The sequence below is a fragment of the Cloeon dipterum genome, chromosome 1 (genome assembly GCF_949628265.1).
Source record: "Cloeon dipterum chromosome 1, ieCloDipt1.1, whole genome shotgun sequence".
Classification (NCBI taxonomy): Eukaryota; Metazoa; Arthropoda; class Insecta; order Ephemeroptera; family Baetidae; genus Cloeon; species Cloeon dipterum.
Genome location: NC_088786.1, coordinates 2,811,082 through 2,832,803, shown reverse-complemented (window position 1 = coordinate 2,832,803; position 21,722 = coordinate 2,811,082). Strand labels below are relative to the sequence as shown.

General features: G+C 41.2%; 7 protein-coding genes across 8 annotated transcripts; 4 read left to right on the top strand and 3 right to left on the bottom strand.

Moving 5' to 3' along the window:
* The first annotated feature begins 36 nt into the window (after positions 1–36).
* Positions 37–12,964, top strand: LOC135948607 (WW domain-binding protein 4). Its single transcript, XM_065497964.1, has 6 exons — positions 37–192; positions 10,515–10,587; positions 10,652–10,960; positions 11,914–12,163; positions 12,214–12,412; positions 12,465–12,964. Coding segments are annotated over exons 1-6 (1,047 nt in total). The 5' UTR covers positions 37–190; the 3' UTR covers positions 12,679–12,964.
* On the top strand, positions 208–10,314 carry LOC135948608 (calmodulin-lysine N-methyltransferase). Of its 2 annotated transcripts, none has more exons than XM_065497965.1 (3): positions 208–632; positions 5,831–6,130; positions 7,507–10,314. In XM_065497965.1, the coding sequence occupies exons 1-3, from the start codon at positions 579–581 to the stop codon at positions 8,128–8,130; spliced, it is 978 nt and encodes a 325-aa protein (XP_065354037.1). In that variant the 5' UTR covers positions 208–578; the 3' UTR covers positions 8,131–10,314. The 2 variants fall into 2 exon arrangements, with proteins under 2 accessions (XP_065354037.1, XP_065354038.1); XM_065497966.1 differs by lacking the exon at positions 208–632 and adding an exon at positions 643–3,084.
* On the bottom strand, positions 12,675–14,051 carry Dysb (Dysbindin). The gene is made up of 6 exons (XM_065497970.1): positions 13,844–14,051; positions 13,578–13,737; positions 13,391–13,523; positions 13,181–13,336; positions 12,993–13,133; positions 12,675–12,889 (listed from the first exon to the last, which is right to left on the bottom strand). Exons 1-6 carry the CDS (start codon positions 13,897–13,899, stop codon positions 12,735–12,737), a joined length of 801 nt encoding a protein of 266 aa, XP_065354042.1. The 5' UTR covers positions 13,900–14,051; the 3' UTR covers positions 12,675–12,734.
* A 272-nt stretch (positions 14,052–14,323) lies between these two features.
* Positions 14,324–16,697, top strand: PheRS-m (Phenylalanyl-tRNA synthetase, mitochondrial). Its single transcript, XM_065497963.1, has 6 exons — positions 14,324–14,940; positions 14,997–15,153; positions 15,205–15,336; positions 15,387–15,547; positions 15,607–15,729; positions 16,462–16,697. The coding sequence occupies exons 1-6, from the start codon at positions 14,377–14,379 to the stop codon at positions 16,633–16,635; spliced, it is 1,311 nt and encodes a 436-aa protein (XP_065354035.1). The 5' UTR covers positions 14,324–14,376; the 3' UTR covers positions 16,636–16,697.
* PGAP2 (Post-GPI attachment to proteins 2) lies at positions 16,688–17,942 on the bottom strand. Its single transcript, XM_065497969.1, has 4 exons — positions 17,564–17,942; positions 17,265–17,511; positions 16,993–17,208; positions 16,688–16,938 (listed from the first exon to the last, which is right to left on the bottom strand). Exons 1-4 carry the CDS (start codon positions 17,783–17,785, stop codon positions 16,814–16,816), a joined length of 810 nt encoding a protein of 269 aa, XP_065354041.1. The 5' UTR covers positions 17,786–17,942; the 3' UTR covers positions 16,688–16,813.
* Positions 17,943–18,186: 244 nt separating this feature from the next.
* Positions 18,187–19,314, top strand: RpII15 (RNA polymerase II subunit RpII15). Its single transcript, XM_065497971.1, has 2 exons — positions 18,187–18,430; positions 18,487–19,314. Exons 1-2 carry the CDS (start codon positions 18,299–18,301, stop codon positions 18,763–18,765), a joined length of 411 nt encoding a protein of 136 aa, XP_065354043.1. The 5' UTR covers positions 18,187–18,298; the 3' UTR covers positions 18,766–19,314.
* Positions 19,302–21,358, bottom strand: LOC135948613 (thiol S-methyltransferase TMT1A-like). Its single transcript, XM_065497972.1, has 6 exons — positions 21,305–21,358; positions 20,834–21,074; positions 20,609–20,769; positions 20,308–20,561; positions 20,164–20,249; positions 19,302–20,109 (listed from the first exon to the last, which is right to left on the bottom strand). The coding sequence occupies exons 2-6, from the start codon at positions 20,947–20,949 to the stop codon at positions 19,938–19,940; spliced, it is 789 nt and encodes a 262-aa protein (XP_065354044.1). The 5' UTR covers positions 20,950–21,074; positions 21,305–21,358; the 3' UTR covers positions 19,302–19,937.
* Positions 21,359–21,722: the final 364 nt, after the last annotated feature.

Genomic DNA, 21,722 nt, shown 5'->3' with positions numbered 1-21,722 from the left:
ACTGAGTGTTTGCGTGTTTTTGAATTCTGACAGGTTTTGCCGAACACAAAGCCCAGCCCTCAGTTGTCTTGTTATTATTCCATGGCGTCGAATTAGAAAACATCTAACATCTTTGTCGAAAAAGCAGCAGTGGCCGAAAATCGCGCCCATTCGTGCCTGCGCCGAAGAAGAGGAGAGAAATTCCGTAAAAATGTAAGTTCACTTCTCTCTTGGCCTTATTTCGTTCAAAGTGTTTTGTCTGCGATTTGCGATACATATTGAAACGTAAACATTGCAGCCTGATGGGTTCCAATCGAGCGTGATCGAGGTTAATTTTAGCCGTAGATTTGTTGCTAATTTTATCCCGTAATCAAAGAATCAAATCGAGCCGCAGGTTTAAAATGTTGGAATGTCAGCACTCGGTGGCGTCGAGCTCACGCCACAGTTTCACAGATTGATTTGAGCAGTGCGGTGGTGGTGTCCGGACCACAATGCGCAAAGCCAACCCCTTCTTCTCATCCGCATCCGCAGCAGTGCTTCTTTAGTGTGACTGAACACACTGACCGGCACCACACCTGCAATGCAGTAGCAAAGCATGAATGGCAATTTGCTTCGATGGGAATTTGCATGGTGTCGAGCGAGCAACGGATAAGGTAAGGTTGGCTCTTGGCTGGCAGTTCCTGTCAACTCGCCAAACGCGTCCGTCTGCTCACCGCATTTTGTCGGTTTCAGCTCATTTGAGCAGTTTCAAGTGGGTGATAATTTATTTCGAGTTTATCCATTACGCTGAACGCTTTTCGGCGACAGCTCGTTAAGCAGCGTGCCGTTTGGCCAGGTGTTTCGCGTTCGTCAGCATCCCTTTCTTTCTTCAGAAAATAATTAAGAGGCAAAAGGTATTTAGTGGAAATGACAAACCATTAGGGACACCGGCGTGCAGAGTTAAAAATAATGAGCTCCACTCACAGGGTAAAAAATAGCAGTTTTGATTTCTCCAACACAGGACGCGGCCTTTTTATTTTTAATTAATTGGCATTCTTCCTCTTTTGGAGCCGTATATTATTGTGAATTGGATTCGACTAAAACATTTTGTGCTCGCTCTGAAAATAAGATTGCTTTAATCAGAGTACTATCAATTATAAAGGATGCGGTTATCGAGTTTTCAAAGATAACAAGACAAAAAATATTAACTGAAAAACAAGTAAATAGCAAAATTTCCCATTTTTAGCTCAAAAGTTTACATGCTAATCAAGCATTCAATAGTCTCCCTGCTGTAAAAACACGATTTATCTCATATTTAGGGTTTTTTTTCTCAAAATTCGCACACCATTGGATAGATCGCACAGCAAGGGTGAAATCAAGCGAAAAAATCATATAATTTTTCGACAAATTTGGCAAAATATGAAATTTTACTGTTCCTCGGTTCTGATCGGTGATGAACTCTATGAACTGGTTGCTAAAGTCGACAATACAAAATGTTCCTAATTGTTGGCCCATGTTAAGCTTTTAATAATGCTCTGTTACATTGTGTGTCCTCGCTGCGAAATCTTTTTTGTCTCTGCGTCCCAGGGCGGTAATCATTGCTATCAAGTTTAGTGTAATTTGTTGTTGTGTTTTTTCTTGAAATTTTAGGAGTGGTGTTTAATTAGTTTAGTTTATTTGTATTTATACAACAGTACAGAAATTGAAGATCTTCCATTCCTATCCGCGCATTTACAAATTAGTCACAAGTAGTAACAAAATTTAAATGAACGATGAAAAAGAAACATTGTGTATGCATTACGCAATGTTTGTGTCGCAAGTAAAGTGTGCATGTTTTGCTACAGAGAACCCCTGTAATTATAAAATTTGCTAGAATAAACAAAACAACAACAGTGTGCTTAAATAGTTAATTCGGGTTAATTAAATTAGCACTGAAATTTCATTCTTGACGATGCCAATCGATTCTTGATCTTGAGGGTCGAATTTAACTAGCTAGTTGAAGCAAATTCGGTCGAAAATTCTACGAGAAAAACGTAAAAACCGTTAGTTTAACTGTTTTTGGTCTAATTAGTACGGTGACCAATCAGAGAAGGGAGTGGTTCTCTGATCGAGACAGTAGCGCCACAGCGACAGCCAGATGAAGCTGACCTGCCTTATCGCTTACACAAAATGCTTGTGTATGGCCCAGTTTATGATATTTTTAACCCTTTTTTGTACTGAATTTTTCTGACAGCTTATGTTCCTGAAATTTTAACTGCAAATAATTCCTTGCTGTCTGAGGAAGCAGCAACAATATATACAGTTGTTATATCAAAAATAATTAGGTTAATACCTAGGTTCCAACTTGCTGAAGTAGCTTCGGTGTCTTTAATTCCTTTAATTGGATTACCGGTGCACTAAAGCTGGAGGGAAAGCTGTGTTTTGACTACCCCTAAAATCAATTACTATGGCGTTGAGTTATCAGCTTTTATTTTGTATACTTGTCCAATCACAAGGGATGAGTCCGTGCATTGGCAACAAGCATTTTCCAGTATTTTGCAGTATCAATCCTCTTAAACTGCTGAAGAGTCCTTAGGGACTGTAAAAACAGTGCTTTGTGTTTAACTGTCTCCGATTTTTCACTTTTGCTGGTTATATTTTCAACATCCTATTAAAATCTGGTTCCCCTAAATTCGCAACCGTTTCTGAAAGAGGATTTGGGACAACCAAAAAGCATAATGTATGTTGGAATGGCGGCGTTGCGTCCGGGGCGACAACTTTAGCCGCAATTTGGTGCAGCGTTTTGCTCGGTTCGGGCCGAGAGACGCGACGCGACGGACAATTTGGCAGGGAGGCAAGCCTGCTCGGCAGCCGCAGCCTCTTTGCCTTGCCGTGTTCAGACATGACATTTACCAATACGCCACGTTAAGTTAGGCATTATTCCAAATTAGTCTGCTTTTGTAGTTACATCATTATAACGAACGAAAAGCGGCCGTCAATCAGCGGGCAAAAAGGCGGGCGAGCGCGCGTCGAGTGGAGGCGCCGCTGCCGCGCACTCGCCGCCCGGCTGCCAAAGGGTGCGCACCGCTCGCTCGCACTTTTCCTCTCGCAGCCATGCAGACAGATGGCCCTTCTCACTCGCCGCCGGTAAGATTGATTCACTCGCGTTTAATTGGACCTGCCCGCGCAATTTGGCACCGCTATATTTATTTATTTGTCTCTGACGGCAAAATTTATCTTTCTAAGCTTTCGACCAAATAAACCGTGCGATTGACCGCTTATTTGCCGCGACGAGTGCGTGAATCTGAATCGGCGTGGGATGGGGAAAACGTAGATTGTAAACATTTGATTTTTGGACAGATCAATTTGGATCCTGATTCGCAAGTCATGATTCCTGAGAGGAAATGAGACACCTGGCAGTTTTGCTTAGAATAAATGTTGATATTTGACTGTACCGATCAGTTCTTGGTTCTTGAACTAGGTTAAACACCCAAGGATATCGGTCAACAATTCGACACAACGTGCCAAAAATCATCAAAAACGCGCAAATCGTTTCTTTAGCGATTTTGGTCTGAATCTCTAGCAACAAGAACGGCAGCAACCTATCAGAGAATGGAGCGGTTCTCTGATTGGACGTAGCCTTGTTCTAAGATCGAGACAGTAGCGCCACAGTGACTGCCAGCCGTGTGTTTCTTGACTGTCACTGTGGCGCTGCTGTCTCGATATTAAGCAGTGCTTCGACCAATCAGAGAACTACTCCCTTCTCTGATTTGGTTCTTGTGGCTAATTGTAAGTTTCAACCAAGAACCAAGAACCGCCAAAGTAACGGTTTTTTACGTTTCTCACAATTTTCGGTACTTCCTGTCAAATCGTCGACCAAGCGACTCGGCTTCCTAACCTAATTCGACCCTCAGGAATCGATTGACACTGTCAAAAGTAAAATACCAGTGCTACTTTGACTAGCAACTATCTAAAAACGCGTTAATTCCAGTTATTATTTCCAGGGCGTAGGCTTACTCAAATTTCAGGCTGTTCTCACTGTTTTTAACATTTTTAATTAGTAAAATACATCCTGATAACGACCATCTGGTGAAATCTGCTCTTGCCAAAATATTATTTTTATTCTGTATCAAAAAGAAATAAATCAGATTTATATCCATCTACTCGAATCAACCATGCTTAACTCAAGCACAGAGTTTGCACTTCTTTCTTTTTGTGTTTTCTACGCAAACTGATAAATCTTCAAGCTTTCGGAAACAGTGTTGCAAAGAAACAAAAATAGCGGCAAAGAAATCTGGAGCGCGTGATAGAATTCGCTTTGCTTGTGGATTCCCCATTTTACAACAATCTATCGTTTCTTCTTTTTTACTGCCGGAAGCATAAAACTGCTTCTTACAGCGTCGCGATGAAAATTTTAAGCCTTTCTCATTCATGAAGACGAGCGAGCGGCTTTATTGCTGGATTAGCACCGTAAAGATCTATTTCTGTCGGCTTCTGGGGTTATTCAATATGCCCGGTGTTTATCGCAGACAAAAAGGCTTCGCCACTGCATTGTTCCTCGTGGATTTCCTGTGCGCCGCAAAAATCGATCTTTTCCAAAGATATATACGTTGTGCACGCTTCATTTCAGCATTGCATGTCGCGTTTCGCCCTTTTCAAGCCTGATAATATAGTACACAATACATGCAATTTTGCATTTGATAAAGAGTGAGCGCGCGCGATAGCCGCTGATGCTGCTGCTGCGGTTCCTTGAACTAAATAATTAATACCTCGGGCCGTGACTCTGATGCCGGAGATATGCGCCGCATTTATTTATAAGTCCATTGAAGCCGTGATCACAAGAAAATGCTTTTGTGTTTCTGCTGGTTTGCTCGCTCCCAATTTCCTGTTGTGTTGCTGCCCAGTAAAATGATTAAAAGGGGGAGCCCTCCCGTCGATTGTGCACATGCATATTGCTGCGGTAGTAGCACGCGATCTCGACATTTTTGAGCCGATCGATACTTTCGACTATGTCTGCACGAGAAATTAGTCACAGATATACCGTGTAACAAGCTGGAAATACACACCCGATGAGTGTCAGGAAGATTTAACGCGGAAATAGTTTATTGCCCGCTTCTTGGTTGAATAAAACATGGAACAAACAAAACTTTTGTAATGCAAAAGTTTCAACAGCTTCATTCATTATTAACTCGTTGAAGTTTCACTTTCCGACGCTCACGAAGAGCAGCGGAGAATTAAAGCAATCTGAAACATGAAAAACAGCTCTGGTCTTAACTTTTCAAACTTTGAGCTTTATTTTAAAAGGTTAACAGGTTTATCGTGAGATCCAATAAAACGACAAACACTTGAAATTTAAAACAAGATTAAAGTTAAAAGCCCTTATAAATTTTTAATTTTCAGCAAAATGATCCGAAATTTTTAATTTTTATTACGAAATTGATTGATTCGACTTCCTCTAATCTCTGTTTAAAGTATCATGCGTTTGTGAAATTGAGACTTTTTAATTTCAATCAATATAGAAACGAAGCTAAAAGTTCCAAACAATGATTTAATTTTTCCTAAAAATTGGCGACGAGAAAGATCGAGCGAAAAATTCGAGAAATTCTGCAAAATCTGAAATTTGACTGTAATTTAGCGATAAACTGTTGCTTAATTTCACAAACAATTAACTCGATTAACTACTTGCCCAAGTCAACAATGCAAAATGTTCTGAATTGTCGGCCTGTAAAGCTTTACTTTAAACCGAGAGGCGACAAGGCACATGACCATCTGATTGCGTTAATTTCCTGCCAATCACTTTTCAATCGCAGTCCGTCCTCTGGGCTCGCGTGTTCGACCCGCATGCCGAGGACAAATGAGAGGAGTGCTGCAACTGGTGGCTCGATCGTTTCAGGTGCTAAGCATGTCCGGATCGACGGCGCTGGTGGCGCCGGCCGCCGACACCGTCGCTGACGACGGCGACGAAGACATCGGCGAGGCCCGTCACGAGGCAGCGCGCCAGCGATGGAGGCTGCTGGCCGAGGCGCTGAAGCGCGGCGCCGCGACCACGCACGAGGGCGCCGCCGACTCGTGCATGGGCGTCAGTTTCGGGCTGGTGCGCTGCCTTTCCACCCCTGAGAACGGCTGGTTCGTGTACTCGGCGCAGGGATTCGAGGTGCTCGTGTGCCACGTCACCGAGGCCGTTTCTCCAAAGGTGCGCTTTACCTTCCTCCTCCTCCTCAGTGTCCGTCGTCCGTTTCTGCTCGTTTTTCTTGTCTTGTCTTGTTTTTGCTTGTCGAAATTCGTCATAGGCAGCATGTAATTTTAATTCAGCTCTTTCGATTGTGAAAATTATTTGCTGCTTTGCTGGGGTTGATTTTGCGATCGGTTTGTTGCAACTTACTACAAAAACTATAAAAAAGGTCCTTGAAGAGCCGCATTTGAGATCATATTTATATTTTAATCCTGCCGTCATTTTCTTGAACTCAGCTTATCATATGTTTCGTAATAGGAATTCAGGGATTAAATTCAATTTCTCTTCGCCGCCTTTTTACACAACATGGAACATTGGCTTCACTAGTTTTATTTTATATTAAATTTCGAAACTCGAAATTATATGATTTTTTTATTTTTTCGTGATTTGCGTGATTTGCAAATATTGCCAACTTTAAATGTTGGGTTCTAACCATCAGAATTGCAAAAACTACCCACCGGTAGACTCGTATCAACCTCTCCTGACCAGTGTAAGTGTTTAGGGGTGATTACCCCCACTCCTTTCAACCCCCTGCTACAGTTTAAATAGCAAAAGCGTACAAAGTCCCTCAGCGCTTACAAATCATTTAAATTATCCAAAAATCACTTAAAATTATAACCCCATACCTTTTTTACAGATTATAAAATGCGAAAAGAATATAAATAAATTCTATTGTAAAGGTTTTAACTTTTCCAATGGGTTGAAATGTCATCATAGAAATTTGGGGTGGAGGGTGAGCTCCCCCTATGACCTTCAGCTGGTCAAGGGAGGTCGGGATGAGTCTAACGGCGGGTAGCTTTTGCAATTCTAATTGACAGAACCCGAGATTTGGAGCTGGCAATAAATTTGCAAAACACGAAAAAGTTTTTAAAAAAACGTATTTTTTAGGTTTGAAGTGGAATTTCTTAAACAGAGCACTCAGAAATTTTCGTTTTAAGCTCAAACATGTCTAAAGCATAATCTTAAAATTCCAAAATTCTGAGCCTATTTACAAACTTTTGATTAAAACATAAATTAACAGTAAAATGACCTTTACACTTAGCCTGAGACGTCACATTTGGTGTAAGTCTGATCAGGCACTGCGAGAGAAATCTAAAGCACCCCTTATTTTTTAATTGGACCACGGGGAGATGAGATTTGATGTTGTAGAAAAACGCTATCTCCTAGGATCAGGGGTGAATTCGTCGAGTTTTTGCCAATTTCATTCTTCGACTCTTGACATTTCGTCCAATTTCAATTATTTCGGGCTTGCGCGCGATAACCATATTTCTGGCATGTCCTCTCCCGCTTGCTCGCCAGTCCGGCTGAGTTCTTAACCGGTGTGGTTGGTGCTGCAGGCGCTGGCAGGCTTCAACAACACGGGCAACGTGCGCGTGTGGTCTTCCGAGGAGGTGCTGACGCACTACTGCCTGCGTCAGGGTCCGGCGCTGTTCGCGGGGCGGCGCGTGCTCGAGCTGGGCGGCGGCATGACCTGCCTGGCCGGGCTGATGGTGGCCAAGGCGGCCGCACCGGCGTACGTGCACCTCACGGACGGCAACCAGGCGGCCATGGCCAACGTGAAGCGGATCGTGGCGCAGAACGAGCTGCGCACGGACGTGGCGTGCAGCGTGCTGAGGTGGCACGAGGCCGGGCACCTGCGACCGGCCGCGCTCTACGACCTGATCCTGTGCGCCGACTGCCTCTTCTTCGACGACGCCCGGCCCGCGCTGGCCGACGCCATCAGCCTGCTGCTGCGCCCTGGCGGCTCGGCCCTGGTCATGGCGCCGGCCAGGGGCGGCACCTTCAACCTCTTCGTGCAGGAGGTGGCCCGCAAGGGCCTCAGGTACTCGATCGCCAAGAGGTACGACGACGCCGTGTGGGCCAGCCACGAGGCCCTGATGCACGCCGCCCAGCACGGCGGGCCTTTCTACAACGAGGACCTGCACTTCCCGCTGCTGCTGCTGCTCACCAAGCCCAGTTGAGTCCCGCTGGCTCGGCTGACCAGTCATTTTACCGATCAGATAAAAGTTCTCAGATTCTTTCCATGTTGTTCGAAGATGGTGTTCATTACGATATTTTTCTCTATGTTGATGAATCTCATTATTATACTTCGATTTTGGGTATAAATTTTACATTTAGGTTTAAAGTACTCCTCGATTCCTGTACAAAGTGACCACTATTTTGTCTCCCTTGATATTATATTTGTATATTCCATGTAATGTCATTCCTCATATTCTGCCTCTTACAGTGTAGTCGATCAATTTTTCAGAGTTAATGTTCCAAAGTCTGTGTATTATTGTTGACGTATCAAAGTGACTCTAAGTTATTCTCATTTTCGTTGACATTTTAGCTGGTTTCACGTTTGTTAGTTGTTGTTCTTTTTATGTTTGAATGTTATTTTATTTCAACTCTCTCGTATATTTTAATTTATTTTTATTTGTTTTATTATATTTTTATTGTTAAATTAGCACTGGAGTTTCATTTTTTTATTGTGCCAATCGATTCCAGAGGGTTGAATAAGGAAGGCGGCCAAGCACTCGGTCGAAAATCGTCGAAAACATAACCGTTAATTTTTTTATTTTATTATTATTTAATATTTTTCTGAACGGCGGCAGACCTCTTTGATTGACTAGATCGAGACAGCAGCGCCACAGTGACAGCCAGCAGAAGCGAAAAAAGCTTGTCGCTTCATTCGCCTCCGCTGGTTCTCGCTGTGACGCTGCCTTATCGATCTTAAACTACGGTCTCTTCTCTGATTGGTCGCCGGCGTTCAAAACCAAAAACCGCCAAAGTAAAGGTTTTTGGTGCGTTTCGGCCACCTAACCTTATTCGACCCTCAGCAATCGATTGGCACTGCCATAAATGAAGTTCCAGTAGTTCTACTTTGAGCTTTCTTTTATTTTAAGTTGTTGATGATACTGGACATTAAAGTATCAATCGCAAATCTGATCGCATAATTAGTCAAACAAAGTTTTAGTTCTCTTTTCTCGCATTAGTTACTTTCTTTTTTCAGGGCTGTTCTGTTCACAAAGTTTTATTTCGCATACTCTTCTCGTTGTTAGATATTCTAGCTGTTGAAAGAGGAATTTTACCTTGTTTATCCTTCTTATAACTTTGAAGAGGAATGATCACAGAGTCACATCACAAAGTGACACTTTGATTCCAAATCGCGGTGTTCCAAGCATGAATACTTATATGCTCTATACTCTGACAGTTAATTGTTGAAAAATGTTCAACCCTCTCAAAGTGGGTCATTTGCAGATTTTCTGACTTTCTTTTGTCAAAGGGATAGAACAGTCGGCTGAGGCGCAATTTTACTTAGTTCTATTTTAGTAGAATGCTGAGTGCTGTATTATATGGCTGTGATGTTTTACAAACACTCAATGCATACATAAGGCAGAGACGTTTTGTTCTACTCGGAAAATAAACAATCTGGGAGAACATCTCCGAATTGCCATAATATTTAAACGGCCGGCCAAGAGATGTGGCGGCTGAATCTCATTTGGACACATTCTGTTTCGCATCCGCTGCGGAAAAGACGCCCACTGTAGAACTTTGAGATTTTTGCTAGCTTTGTTGACGCACTAGTTTTTTCTCGTTCTTGATCGAATCAAATGAATACGAAGGAGGAAAATGCTCATTTAATTTTTACGGAGGTAGACAGATTTTAGTGGACCGACTGATCCTAGATCAATAAATTTGTACCGCGTGCCTTTTGATGCGTGTTGCCAGCGTCACAAAGATTGTGGTCAAATTGGTAGCGAATTAGGTTGTACTATTAGCTATTTGCCATGGGCGTAGACAAAGTTAACGACGAAAATTGAAACAAAGCTCAATTGAGTCTTAAATTTCAAATTGCTTTATCAAGAAGGCATGCCGTCCTTTATATATTCTAGTTGGAGAGTCGGAATAACAAAAAGATAGAAAAGTCGTTTCGTAAACCGCTTGCACCATTGTTTTCACGTGTATTCGAAAAATTGCGTAGCATGTTAATGTGTTAAATAAGCGACTACTCGCCGAGTCGGTTCTTATTACAATAATTATTGTACTTATTCCGCTACAATCACATGGCAATGTATCAGCTCCGTGAGATGCTACCGTGCCTAATGTATTGTACCTCCAGAACAATACATACTATTGTTGATGTTGTTGTTAAAACGAATAAATCAGATGCATTTTTATTTCCATGCCCCTTGCGTGCTTCCCGACATTTTCTTTCTGAATCTAAATTATTATAATATGACAGAACACAATAAGGCCAAGAGAAAGAAACAAAAATAGATTTAAGCTTGCAAGATTGGTGAGGTGAGGGGATACTTTGTTTACTTTGGCTCGCCGCATGCTAACACCATTATTTTGTTTTCAGGACTGAATATTGGAAATCGACCGAAAAGAAGTTCTGCGACTTCTGCAAATGCTGGATTGCCAATAACAGAGCTGTAAGTGACGTTCAAGTTTTTATTTCAACTCAAATAGCAAGAAGCGAAATTATTGTCTTTTCAGAGCATTGATTTTCACGAGAGAGGAAAAAGACACATTGGAAATGTGGAAAAGAAGATTAAGGACGTCGGCAGAAAGAGTCAGAAGGACCAAAAGGCGAAAGACTATGAAGCCAGACAGTTGAAGATCATGGAGCAGAATGCCATGAAATCGTACATGAACGACGTCTACCTCAAATCGGACTATTCTTCCCAGTTTGTCGAACTACCTGAAGGCTACGCACCAGAAGGGGAAGCAGGACCTTCCGCCATGCCCACAGTCAAGACCCAAGCTGAACTGCAAGCTGAGGCCAAGCAAAAGATCAAAGAGCAGGTAAAGTAATTTTTTTAACTCAATTTGATCAAAAAATAGGCTCCAAATATGACATGGATCTTGATGAAATTTTATGGAATAATCCTAAAATATTAAGTTTAAATTCAAAGTAATGCCTTTTGTACAAGGGGGTAAAAATAAGTGCAAAAATGTCCACAGTAGAGGTCAATCAACTCTTTTAGTTTCCCACTAAGACAAAAAGTAAAATGTTTGCAATGTTAATAAACGTTGTTGTGCAGGAAAAGTAAGTGAAAACATGAAACGTCTCCAAGAAATTTGTGTTTTGAGTATAATAAATTACAAAGCCCGAAAAGCCACCCCCGGATGTAGGGGATTAGTGCCAACCCACAGGTGCTACTTCTGAAAATTCGTAATTATTAGTCACGATGAATCACGCTAATATCAAATCCACTTGAAAACTGGGAAAAATTAGGCAAATTTGTTTCAGAAAATAACGTTTTTTTAACTGATTGAGAGTCTGAATATAATTAAAAAGAAAATTGGCTGTGTCCCCATTTTTAATGTGATATTTTCTCCATTAAATGGGGCACATTGAAACTTAAAAAATTTTGTTTCTGATATGTGATTTTTTAACTTAACAATCACGTTTTGTGACCTTGACCTTTGACCTCCAAGTTCCTCAATGATCACAAATTGCTCAGCATGTCATGAACTAAATTTAAGACTCAAAAAATTCGATTTATTTCAACCAGAAGACATGTTACGACCGTTTGAATAACTTGATTTTTGCGAAAAATTTCCTGACCCTTTGTAAAATAAGCATTTCATGGAATATCAACAAAATATTTTAGCCTTCAACACTTAGGCCCAGTTGGGCAGCACCTCCAGAAAGTTTCATCAAGATCTGAATATCCATGCCAAGAGGGGTTCGCCTTTATTTGAATTCTACCAAAATCTCGTTTTTGTGGCTCTTTACGGTTATTTTTTGTCAGGCGGAAATGAAGGCAATGCAGATCCAGGCAGAAAGGGATGCGAAAGAGGCAGCCGCAAAGAGAGCGGCTGAAGCTGCTGGTTCTAGTTACACACCAGTCGTCAAACTGGGGCCAGGCGCCACTTCCACCGAGGTTCTGGGCACGCAGCGACTCCGCCCTAAAAACTTCCGGTTTCAAAAGAAACTTCCCAAGTGGTACGAAGCCAAAGATAAGGACGATGTTTCTTACTATTGGAACGTCATCACTAAAGGTGGGTTCTGTTTTACTTGCAAACTCAAAATTCTTAAATTTTCGTTGCAGCCACAACGTATGACAAACCTGCAGATGGGTTTGTCTCTTTGGAGTTGCAAGAGCGCAATCGAAAGGAAGAAGAAGAGAAACAAAAAACTAGGGAGGAGCAGTGGCAAATTATGAAAAATCCTCTGAAGAATCCACTGCCAGAGTGTGATAAGCCAACTCCTTTTGGAGCGTGGACAGAGGTAAAATCAGCCGAAGAAAGGTATTGATATTTTAAAATTTTAAAGTCGCGTTTTGGTAATAATTTTGATTAGTGAGCATGTGGACCTTCAACTTCCCAAGAACAACAGAGTACAACCCGTTTTGCCTGTTTTCACTGAAGAAGAGATGCCCGAGATAAAGTTTAAGGAAAAGGTGGTCAAATCCTTAGCTCCAGGCCCAGGTTGCAGTTCAGAACCGGTGGCGTTCAAGAAGAGAAAAATTCAGAATTTTAGAGGTCGGCAGCGAAAAGACGACGACGATGATTAGGCTTTTGAATAAAATATATTGTTTTTAACAATGAAAAGACAAGAGAATTTTAAAAGCTATTTGGTTGAGTCTGCCTCGATCTGGAAGTCAATGTTGCTATCACTATCATTGTCAACATCTTGGAGGAACTCGTCAAGGGCAGACTTGTCGGCTTCAAGGTCCACTTCTTCCAGCGAAATTTCTTTATCAAAATGCCCGCGAATTTCTAGTTCTAAAAATAAAAATAACATCATGCAAAATTATATCATAAAATAAATTGACAATGTTTTGGTTTTAGTTTAACCAATTTTAATGTCTTTTTCTTCTCGACTTACTAGGAATGTGGCCAGATTTTTTAAACTCGTCCATTTCCTCAGAGAAAACTTTGCCAAATGCTTCTTGTCGCTCATGAAGTATGCTCGTTTGGTGTTCCTCGTATTTCCTCAGCTTTTCGCTGTGCTCTTTCTCTAAATTTTCTGCAGAAGAAACGTTAAAGAATATAACAATTAACATAAATACACACTTCTAAATTCTTCAAATTCGGCAAGTTTTTTCTCTTTGTACATGGCAAGCTGGAATCTGTGATCAAGTTGCTCTTCACGCAAGACCTGAGTCTCCACCAAATCTTCCAACTCCAACAGGGAATGCTGCACCTCTTCACATGTATTCTTAAGAGTATCTGAATAAGTTTTCTTCAATTAAAGCCTTTATCAACATGAAAACAAAAACTCACTAATTTCCTCAATGAGCTCTTGAACCTTATAAATGAGATGAGGAACCTCATTTACAGAAGAACTCAGATTGCCAATGTCAGTCCACTGCTTTTTGACATTTTGGTGCAGCGAGTCGATCATTTGATCCACCAGCTACAATATTCAATCAGTCAAGTTCAGCTAGGATTTCATTACTTTTAATCTTACGTCTGCTTTTCTGGCATTATCTTCTGCTGCGTCATGAATCTCTTTCCAGTCTGTTTGGTATTTGTCCAAGAGTTCAGCACCAGCATTAAAATTGACCTTTTGGGTAGACGGCGACTTTGGTTTTCGAGGAGATGAATCACTCACGGATAGAATTCGAAAGCTGCAATTGAGTAAACGAGATTACTAACTTGCAAAGTCAATATTAATTCATGAAAAAATAACAAAAACTGAGGAGTACATTATTGTTAGTAAAAATGTGTACAAACCTTGCAGAAATACCTTCCTGCACATTTTGTAGTTTATCTCTCAAGCTCCCGAACATTTTGTATTAAAATAGCTGCAGCTAAAGAGATGAAATTCTCTACAATAATCACTAGCTTCTGCGGAAAGGCACATTAAGCCGTTGTCATCTTATTCTAGTTTTAACTTTCGCTTAAGGTGCTACCATTTGTATTTTTGTTTAGAATAACAGCATTAAAGCAGTAGAGTTCGTGGTTCGTGTCATAGCACCAGGCTGGTGTAGGATCAGGAGCAAAATAAATTTTATCAATCCAACCGTAATATCATAATTTTAATGAAACTTGTTTACAAACCATAAAAGGAAAATTATCAAAATTTTTAAATTTCAGTTAAAACTAAAATTTGATATTGATTAAGGACGTTAAAATACTACAATCTCTTAACTCCTGATCTCGCTCCCCTGTCAACGCCCACTTTTACTCTTCTACCACAACATTATCAGCTGTTTGAACATTCGCATTGAGTGTTTTCCAGTTTCCACTTTGGGCACTTTGCAAAAATGCTAGAAAAACGACTTTTAGCTTGCTTTTCTATATCGAGAAGATTTCCCGTGAAGTACCAAAGGAGGAAATTCAGCGTAGCCATACATGAGAAGGAAACGATCGACGTGTGCGGCAAGAAGTACCAGCGTGACGAGTGGACCAATGTTACGCCTAAAATTTTGTCTCACATCGGAAGGAATCTTCATTTGCAAGAAAAGCACCCGTTAGGCTTACTGAAGAATAGAATCGTGAACCATTTTTACTCGCAGTACATAGGAAGAACGGGCAACCCGATATTTTCAGTCTTCGACCGGCTCAGTCCTGTGGTTACGGTGGAGCAAAATTTTGACAGTCTCCTCATCCCAAAAAATCACATAAGCCGGTTAAAAAGTGATTGCTACTACATCGACTCAGCCCACTTGCTCAGAGCTCACACAACTGCCCACCAAGTAGAGCTAATCAAGTCTGGAATTGATAGTTATTTGACCGTCGGAGATGTTTATCGAAGGGACGAAATCGACTCCAGTCACTATCCTGTCTTCCACCAACTTGATGCAGCCAGATTGTACTCCAAACACGAGGTGTGTTTAATTAAACATTTTAATAACATTCAAAATAAAGTTGGTTACTTAATTAGATCTACAAACAAGAAGATATTTCTGGAATCAGTCTTTTTGAGAATGGAGATAAAACAGCAGAGAAGCAGGAAGTTCATACTTTAGATACTGCTTTGTTTCTACAAGCAGAGCTGAAGGCTTGCCTGGAGAAACTGGCAAGAAATCTCTTTGGTGAAGGTATGATATATGAGGTTTAAAATAATAAATTTGCAAAAAATGTTTCTCCAGATGCTGAAATCCGATGGGTCGAGTCGGTTTTTCCGTTCACGCACCCGTCTTTTGAACTGGAGGTTCTTTACAATGGAAACTGGCTGGAGCTTTTGGGCTGTGGAGTCATGAAGCAGGAAATATTAGCAAATTGTAAGAGTTTTAAAGGGATTTCATGGGAGGTGTAACTGAAGATATTCCAGGTGGAATTACTGACAAGGTTGGCTGGGCTTTTGGTATCGGTCTCGAGAGACTTGCCATGCGCCTCTACCAAATCCCTGACATCAGACTTTTTTGGAGCCAGGACACAGGCTTTTTGAATCAATTCAGAAAGGCAACTCCTACCTCTGCAGTTACCTACAAAGTATTTAATTGTGTGTAACTCTCTGATTGTCTCTTTTAACAAGTCTTGTACTTTTGCAGACCATCAGTGTATTTCCCCAGTGCACAAACGACATGAGTTTCTGGCTTCCTGAAGGAACAGCATTTTCTCCAAATGATTTTTATGATCTTGTCAGACAAGTTGGAGGAGACGTCATTGAGCAGGTCAGTTTTATTTCAATTTAAATATCCTCCAGAGATTTGCAATTTCCAGTTGGTGTTGGAGGCGTCAAAATCACCAAGTTTAACGGAAAAATGTTAACACGTTTACCACCCTGTTTTTTCACCACTGGTTTTTACCACTCGATTTATACCAATTTCTTGTGCATGAAATGTAACAAATTAATATTTCCATTTTCCCCTGTGAAAATCTAACCTTTGCGGTGGGAGTGGTCAAAATTTTCTCTACTGTGCAGATTTTTTCCTGAAAATTGCAGCCTCAATTTCCTCCAAAAATGTCTCTAATAATTTTTCAAGTCAAGGTAATGAGCAAATAATTAGAAAATTATTGAAAACTGAGGTGCAAACATTGACTGCAAGAAACTAGTAAAAATTGAAAAAAATGCATTTTTTTTGCAACCTTGAGCCGTTTTTGTGGAAAATCAGGGAGGAATCTGGGGAAAATCAGCCTCTCGAAGTGGGCAAAATTGATAATAATTATCTCAAGTTCTAATTATTTCTAATGAAGCTACAAAATCGAACTTTGTGTCAAAAGATGCCTAATTAGATGGTCAACAACTTGGATATTTTCATAATTTTTTAAGAATATACCAAATTAGTAATTTGACCTATTTTCAAACGCCTCTATAGCACAATAACATACCCTAAAATCAAAAGGTTGAAATAAAATCAGTGATGGAAACACCCAGATGAAGATAAATTTTTAAATTGCTCTAGGTTACCTTGATTGACGAATTCAACCATCCCAAGACCAAGTTGACTAGCCACTGCTACAGAATTGTGTATCGACACATGCAGAAGACGTTAACCAAAACGGAGGTGAACAGAGTTCACGAAGACATTGGAAGTGAAGCTACCAGATTGCTAGGAGTCAAACTAAGAGTTGTTTAACGTTGTAACCAGCACCAAGCTTAAGTGATCTTTTTAAATAAATTAAGTCAGGTTCTTTTCAATATAGTCCTTCATTTTGTAACAAAAGTAGTGTATATAACAAAAATATGATTCATCACTCAGAGATGAGGAAGTAGTGCATCTTACACTGATTGGCGGTGCATTGTTATTGTCTTTGTCAAGTAACGTGGGTGGGGCATCCGACGTGGAGAACTCGATCAAACAAATCGTAGGAGGCAGTCATGTGATATCCCATATTCGTGATCACAACGATATACTCGAAAAACGAGAAGAGGGTGTACACTGCAATGCGGTCGATTAGAATGGTGAAATTGATTTAAAAATCAAGTTGATTACTGTAAGGTTCACAATAGTTGTTGTGGCGGACGAAAAAGTAGCCAGCGATAATGAAGGAAACTGCGTTCACTGTGAGCAACTTCACTTTGAGGCGCAGCGATCTGCTTTCGACGTTGTTGGCTATCCTGGCCCGTCTCCTTGACAGCAGGAAACTGCTGAGCAACATGTACAGCTCGGACGTCGCGATGAATGTAATGAAGCATTTTTCGTGGATAGCTGAAATTTTTAGTTGCCAGTAATTTTTACCTCTGGTACAAAAAAAAACCGCTTACGATAGTGGTCTGCCGAGGTGAAGAACGTCAAACCCAACAAGGCCAGATTTTCAATCACATTCAGAAGGCAAGTGATTCCTGCCAGCCAAAGGATTTCGCTTCGGAGCACCTTCCAAAAGTACTCAATGTACATCCACACTACAAGGAACCTCGTTGGAGCGTGCAGTGCAATTAATAATTTCCAGACTTCTCGTTGCGGACTTTCGTTGCCGATTGCGGCAGATATGGAGGGTAGCCAATTTGTAACCTGAAAAAATTATGATGCGTCATTGAATAATAAAAAAGTGGCAGCACCATACCTTGCAGTGCGTGGAGACGGTTGTGTCAAAATTAAATAGTATAGACCAGACAATGCAAAAAATAAATGCCACAAGAGGCAAGGCGACAGTGACTTTAGCCAAGCGTTCGAATGGCACTGTACAGAAAATAATACTTGGTGATTTTTCCCTTCCCACATCCTTTTCGTTGAGTGGCAAGTATCCAATTTTTGAGAAAGGAGAAGATCCCCTATTAGGAATCATGTTTGTCTTCTTTCTTCAAAATTATTGTCTGATCATAATGCGAAGCTGTGGTGGCAAGACGGCCGGAGAAAGTCTGCGATTCAGCAGATGTGCTCCTGCATTTTTAATGGAATGGAAACGAAGGAAGATTTATTATGATAAAACAAAACGTAAACAAATAGCCTGGGGTGTTTACATCGAAGCTAGGGTATTTAACAAGAATTCGCTACTAACGTGATATTATGTATCGAAATTTATTTTAAGTTATTTTTTAATATTGAATTTTTGCAAAATCTTTGTCAAGCGAGGAATTATTCAGGAAAATCGACTGATTGCGGTATGAAATCTCAAACTCCTTTCTTTACTTTCCCCTTGTGAAAATCAGCTGCCGGTGCTGCGACACCTCCTGGCGGGAAGATTCAAAGCTCAAAGCTACGCACGCACGCGAACACTTGAACGCTCAGGTTCCGCCGGCCGACCTCCAGCGGCGTTCCTCTTGTTGCACTCGTGGTGGGTCGGATTTCATTCGTGGAAATGAGTCGGAAACCGTCAACATCCGGTTTCACCACCAGCTACGACAAAGACGACGGGCCGGCGTACGTCGGCATCATCTTCTGTCCAGAGTGCAACAACATGCTCTACCCGCGAGAGGACAAGGAAAACAAGGTCAGAATGGCCGCGTGTGCAGCCGGTTCATTTACTAAAATTCTGTTTGCATGCAGGTGCTGTTGTACGCTTGCCGCAACTGCGAGTACAAGCAACTGGCCGCACGCAGCTGCATCTACGTCAACAAGCTGACGCACGACATTGACGAAATCAAACACATCAACCCGGACGTGGTGTCCGACCCGACCCTGCCTCGCACCGAGGACCACCCTTGTCCCAAGTGCATGCACACCGAGTCGGTCTTCTTCCAGGCGCAAACCAGGAGGGCTGAGGACGAAATGAGGCTGTACTACGTGTGCACCAACCGCAAGTGCCTCAACAGGTGGACCGAGTAGGCATTGAAGCCGAAATGGTATTTTTTTAGACTGTTGGGAGGGGTCGTGGGTATTTTCATGGGTTGCTTCGACCCTCAATGCATTTTTCCCAAAGCTTCAGTCGCAGTTTTAACGCTTAATTTTATTGAGAGATTTTAATAATGTATTATTATTATATCAGTCAGCCAATAGTTCTTAAGTGGAGTTTTGCATAAGCACAGGAAAGGTCCTACTTATTTGGAAGAGATTGCATCTCGGACTTAAATTGATAGTAGTTTTAAGAAGTGTTCAAAGTTCAAAATGATTGGTTGCATAAAAGTCCTAAATGCCATCTTGAGCTTAATCCAAAGTTTATCAAAACGTTGCCTTGGTAGTTCACAATTTGCATGTTACAAGTTTGAATGTGGTTTACAATTGGATTAAAAATCGGAAGCAGTTGGTTGTTTCAGTGATAGATTTTAAAATATAATGAAGCTCTGTGAATGCCACGATAATAAGCTTGCTCTTGGCTGTATCTGCGAAAGATATTTTACTTTAGGAACAAAATAAATTGAAAGTTAAAAAGTTAAATCACATTTTATTTGTCCTGCTACACGTTTATTACTAAGTCTAACAAAAATAATCAGGATTTTCAGTGCAGTTGGCAGTCGTAAATTGATTCCAAAAATGTTGTTTTAAAAGCCCCCGTAAATTTAATTGCTAGGTGTCTACTTTTACAGCTAAAGAGTTGGTCTGTTGATTATAATCACGAAAACATATTATTTAAAATGTAATTGTGAGGATTGGAAGAAAGCAGCAAAAATTATTTGCTAAAAGAAATACTTGATGCTGATTGGCTGAACGCAACGCGCATGTCAGCAACTCTCTCGGTTGCCTGGCAACAGCCCACTGTGCAGTAAATCACGCGGGAGCAGCTGACATGCGCGTTGCGTCAGCCAATCGGCGTCAAGCAAAAGTTTTAACCGATTTATTTGCTGTCGTTCGCAATTAAATCTGTTTTAATGTGGTTCTGCGATTACAAATCGATAATAATATCTTTTTAGCTGCAAGACAAGTGGACACTAAATAATCGACTTTTAGGACTCCGCTTATCTCTCCTGGGATTTTGAGTTTGCACACATGTGATGCAATTGAATAATCCAACATAAATATCCATTTTTTAATTAAAAATTAAATAAAGTCAAAATTTGTCCTCATTTGGTTGCGACTCCGGCAATGTGGTGTTTGATCAGTTTGAAAACCACCATTTTATCCGTGTAAATATCCAAGCGGTTGATGCTGATTTCCGAAAATCCGGCTTCCTTGATGAATACGTCGGTGCGCTTATCGAGTCTGCAGCCGTTGCCACACAGCGCGGGCCAAATTCTGCAACAAGCCGTTAAGTTGCAATAATTAAAAACAAATTTAATGCTGCATTACCTTGACACAGATAGCAATTTTTGGACGGTGCACAGCGTCGTCCCTTCGTTAGCCATCACGTGCTCCAAGAAGTAAAACTTTCCGCCCTAGAATTTCCAGATTTAGAGATTTTCCGACTCAGTACTGTCGCGCGCGTTTCTCTACAGGTGCCAAAACCCTTTTAATTTCGGACAACACGGCTGACACGTGGTCGATGGAGCACAAAACGATCGTGGACACGACCACGTCGACGCTGTCCGAGGCGATTTGCCGCATGTCCTCTGCGGAGCAGTACACCACCTTTTCCAAGTGCAGATGCGGGAATTTTTTCAAATTTTCATCGAGTAACGGACGGTAAAATTCGTTCCTGTCGACCATCACCAATCGAGCACTCTTCGGGAAATATTTCAAATTGGCCCCTGAAACGAGAGTTGTGACCTTCGCGCGTATGTGTGCTTTGGCTCACCATTTCCACATCCGATTTCGAGTATCCTGATAAGACCTTTATTCTTTAAACTCCAGTCGGCCGACTGAACGTCTTGCATTGATTCGAACAGCTTCGCCTTGGTCGGCCCAGCAGGCACATTGTACAGCTCGGAGAACTGGGATTCTCCTTTCGCAAATAATCTTTTTAATTATACATTTCCCAAATTAATGAAAATATATGCGACTGTTTGAGTGACACACTCACTTGTCTCGGTATCTTCTGAGAAAACCCTTTGTCAGCTGGAAAAGTACGAAGAGGAAGAGGAGGATCCCTCCGTAGGTGCTGACCCACCCTTTCATCTGCACGTCGAGTTGGGACATGCTCGCTGCTACCGGCGCCGCACGCAAGCACTGCAATCCACTTATTGCTGCACTAAGCCCAAAGTCTGTGCCGTGTCCGTCAATCAGTTTGGCCAAAGCGAAAGTGCCATCTCGCGGCTGACTCGCTAAAATCGATTGCAGTTAGGCGCAGCCTTGAGTGGATTATTCACTTTCAGCACGGTCAGATAACAAAAAATCACAAATAAAAAAAGCGAAGGCAAATTTTTTCTTTATAAAACCTGTTTTATTTGGCTCGGTTTTTAGGTGAATGAAATGTTAGAGTATAATTAGAATAAAATGTAATGTAAATATATCATATTATCTTATCAGTATATGGAGAAAATCTCTAGATTACTGCTGGAATTGTAGATACTGCGCCTCAATTGGAAACCATCTGTCTGAGTTGTAAGTAAAGCAAGCTGTTTTCGAAAAATTAAATTTTGGTTTGTTAAGAAACTAATTTGAAGCGCATTAATATTTCATTTGGCTTAACGGACTGTGGCACTAAACTTAAAAGGAATTCCCTCCCCCCTCTCCCCTTGTCCGACGCCCCAAATTATTTGGCAGGATCTAAACTACGTGGGTCCGCTGTTGGCATAAGGGTCTCGGAATTTGATGGAATTCGGTAGAGGTGGTTTGCCTAGTGGACCCTAAAAAATTGCCTACTTTTTAGGGACAATTGTTACGAAGCTTATTTTTCTACAGGAATTTTGTAAATAGTCGGAATAAAAATCTATTTCGAGGAATAAGGTGTCCAAAATGATTTACATTAA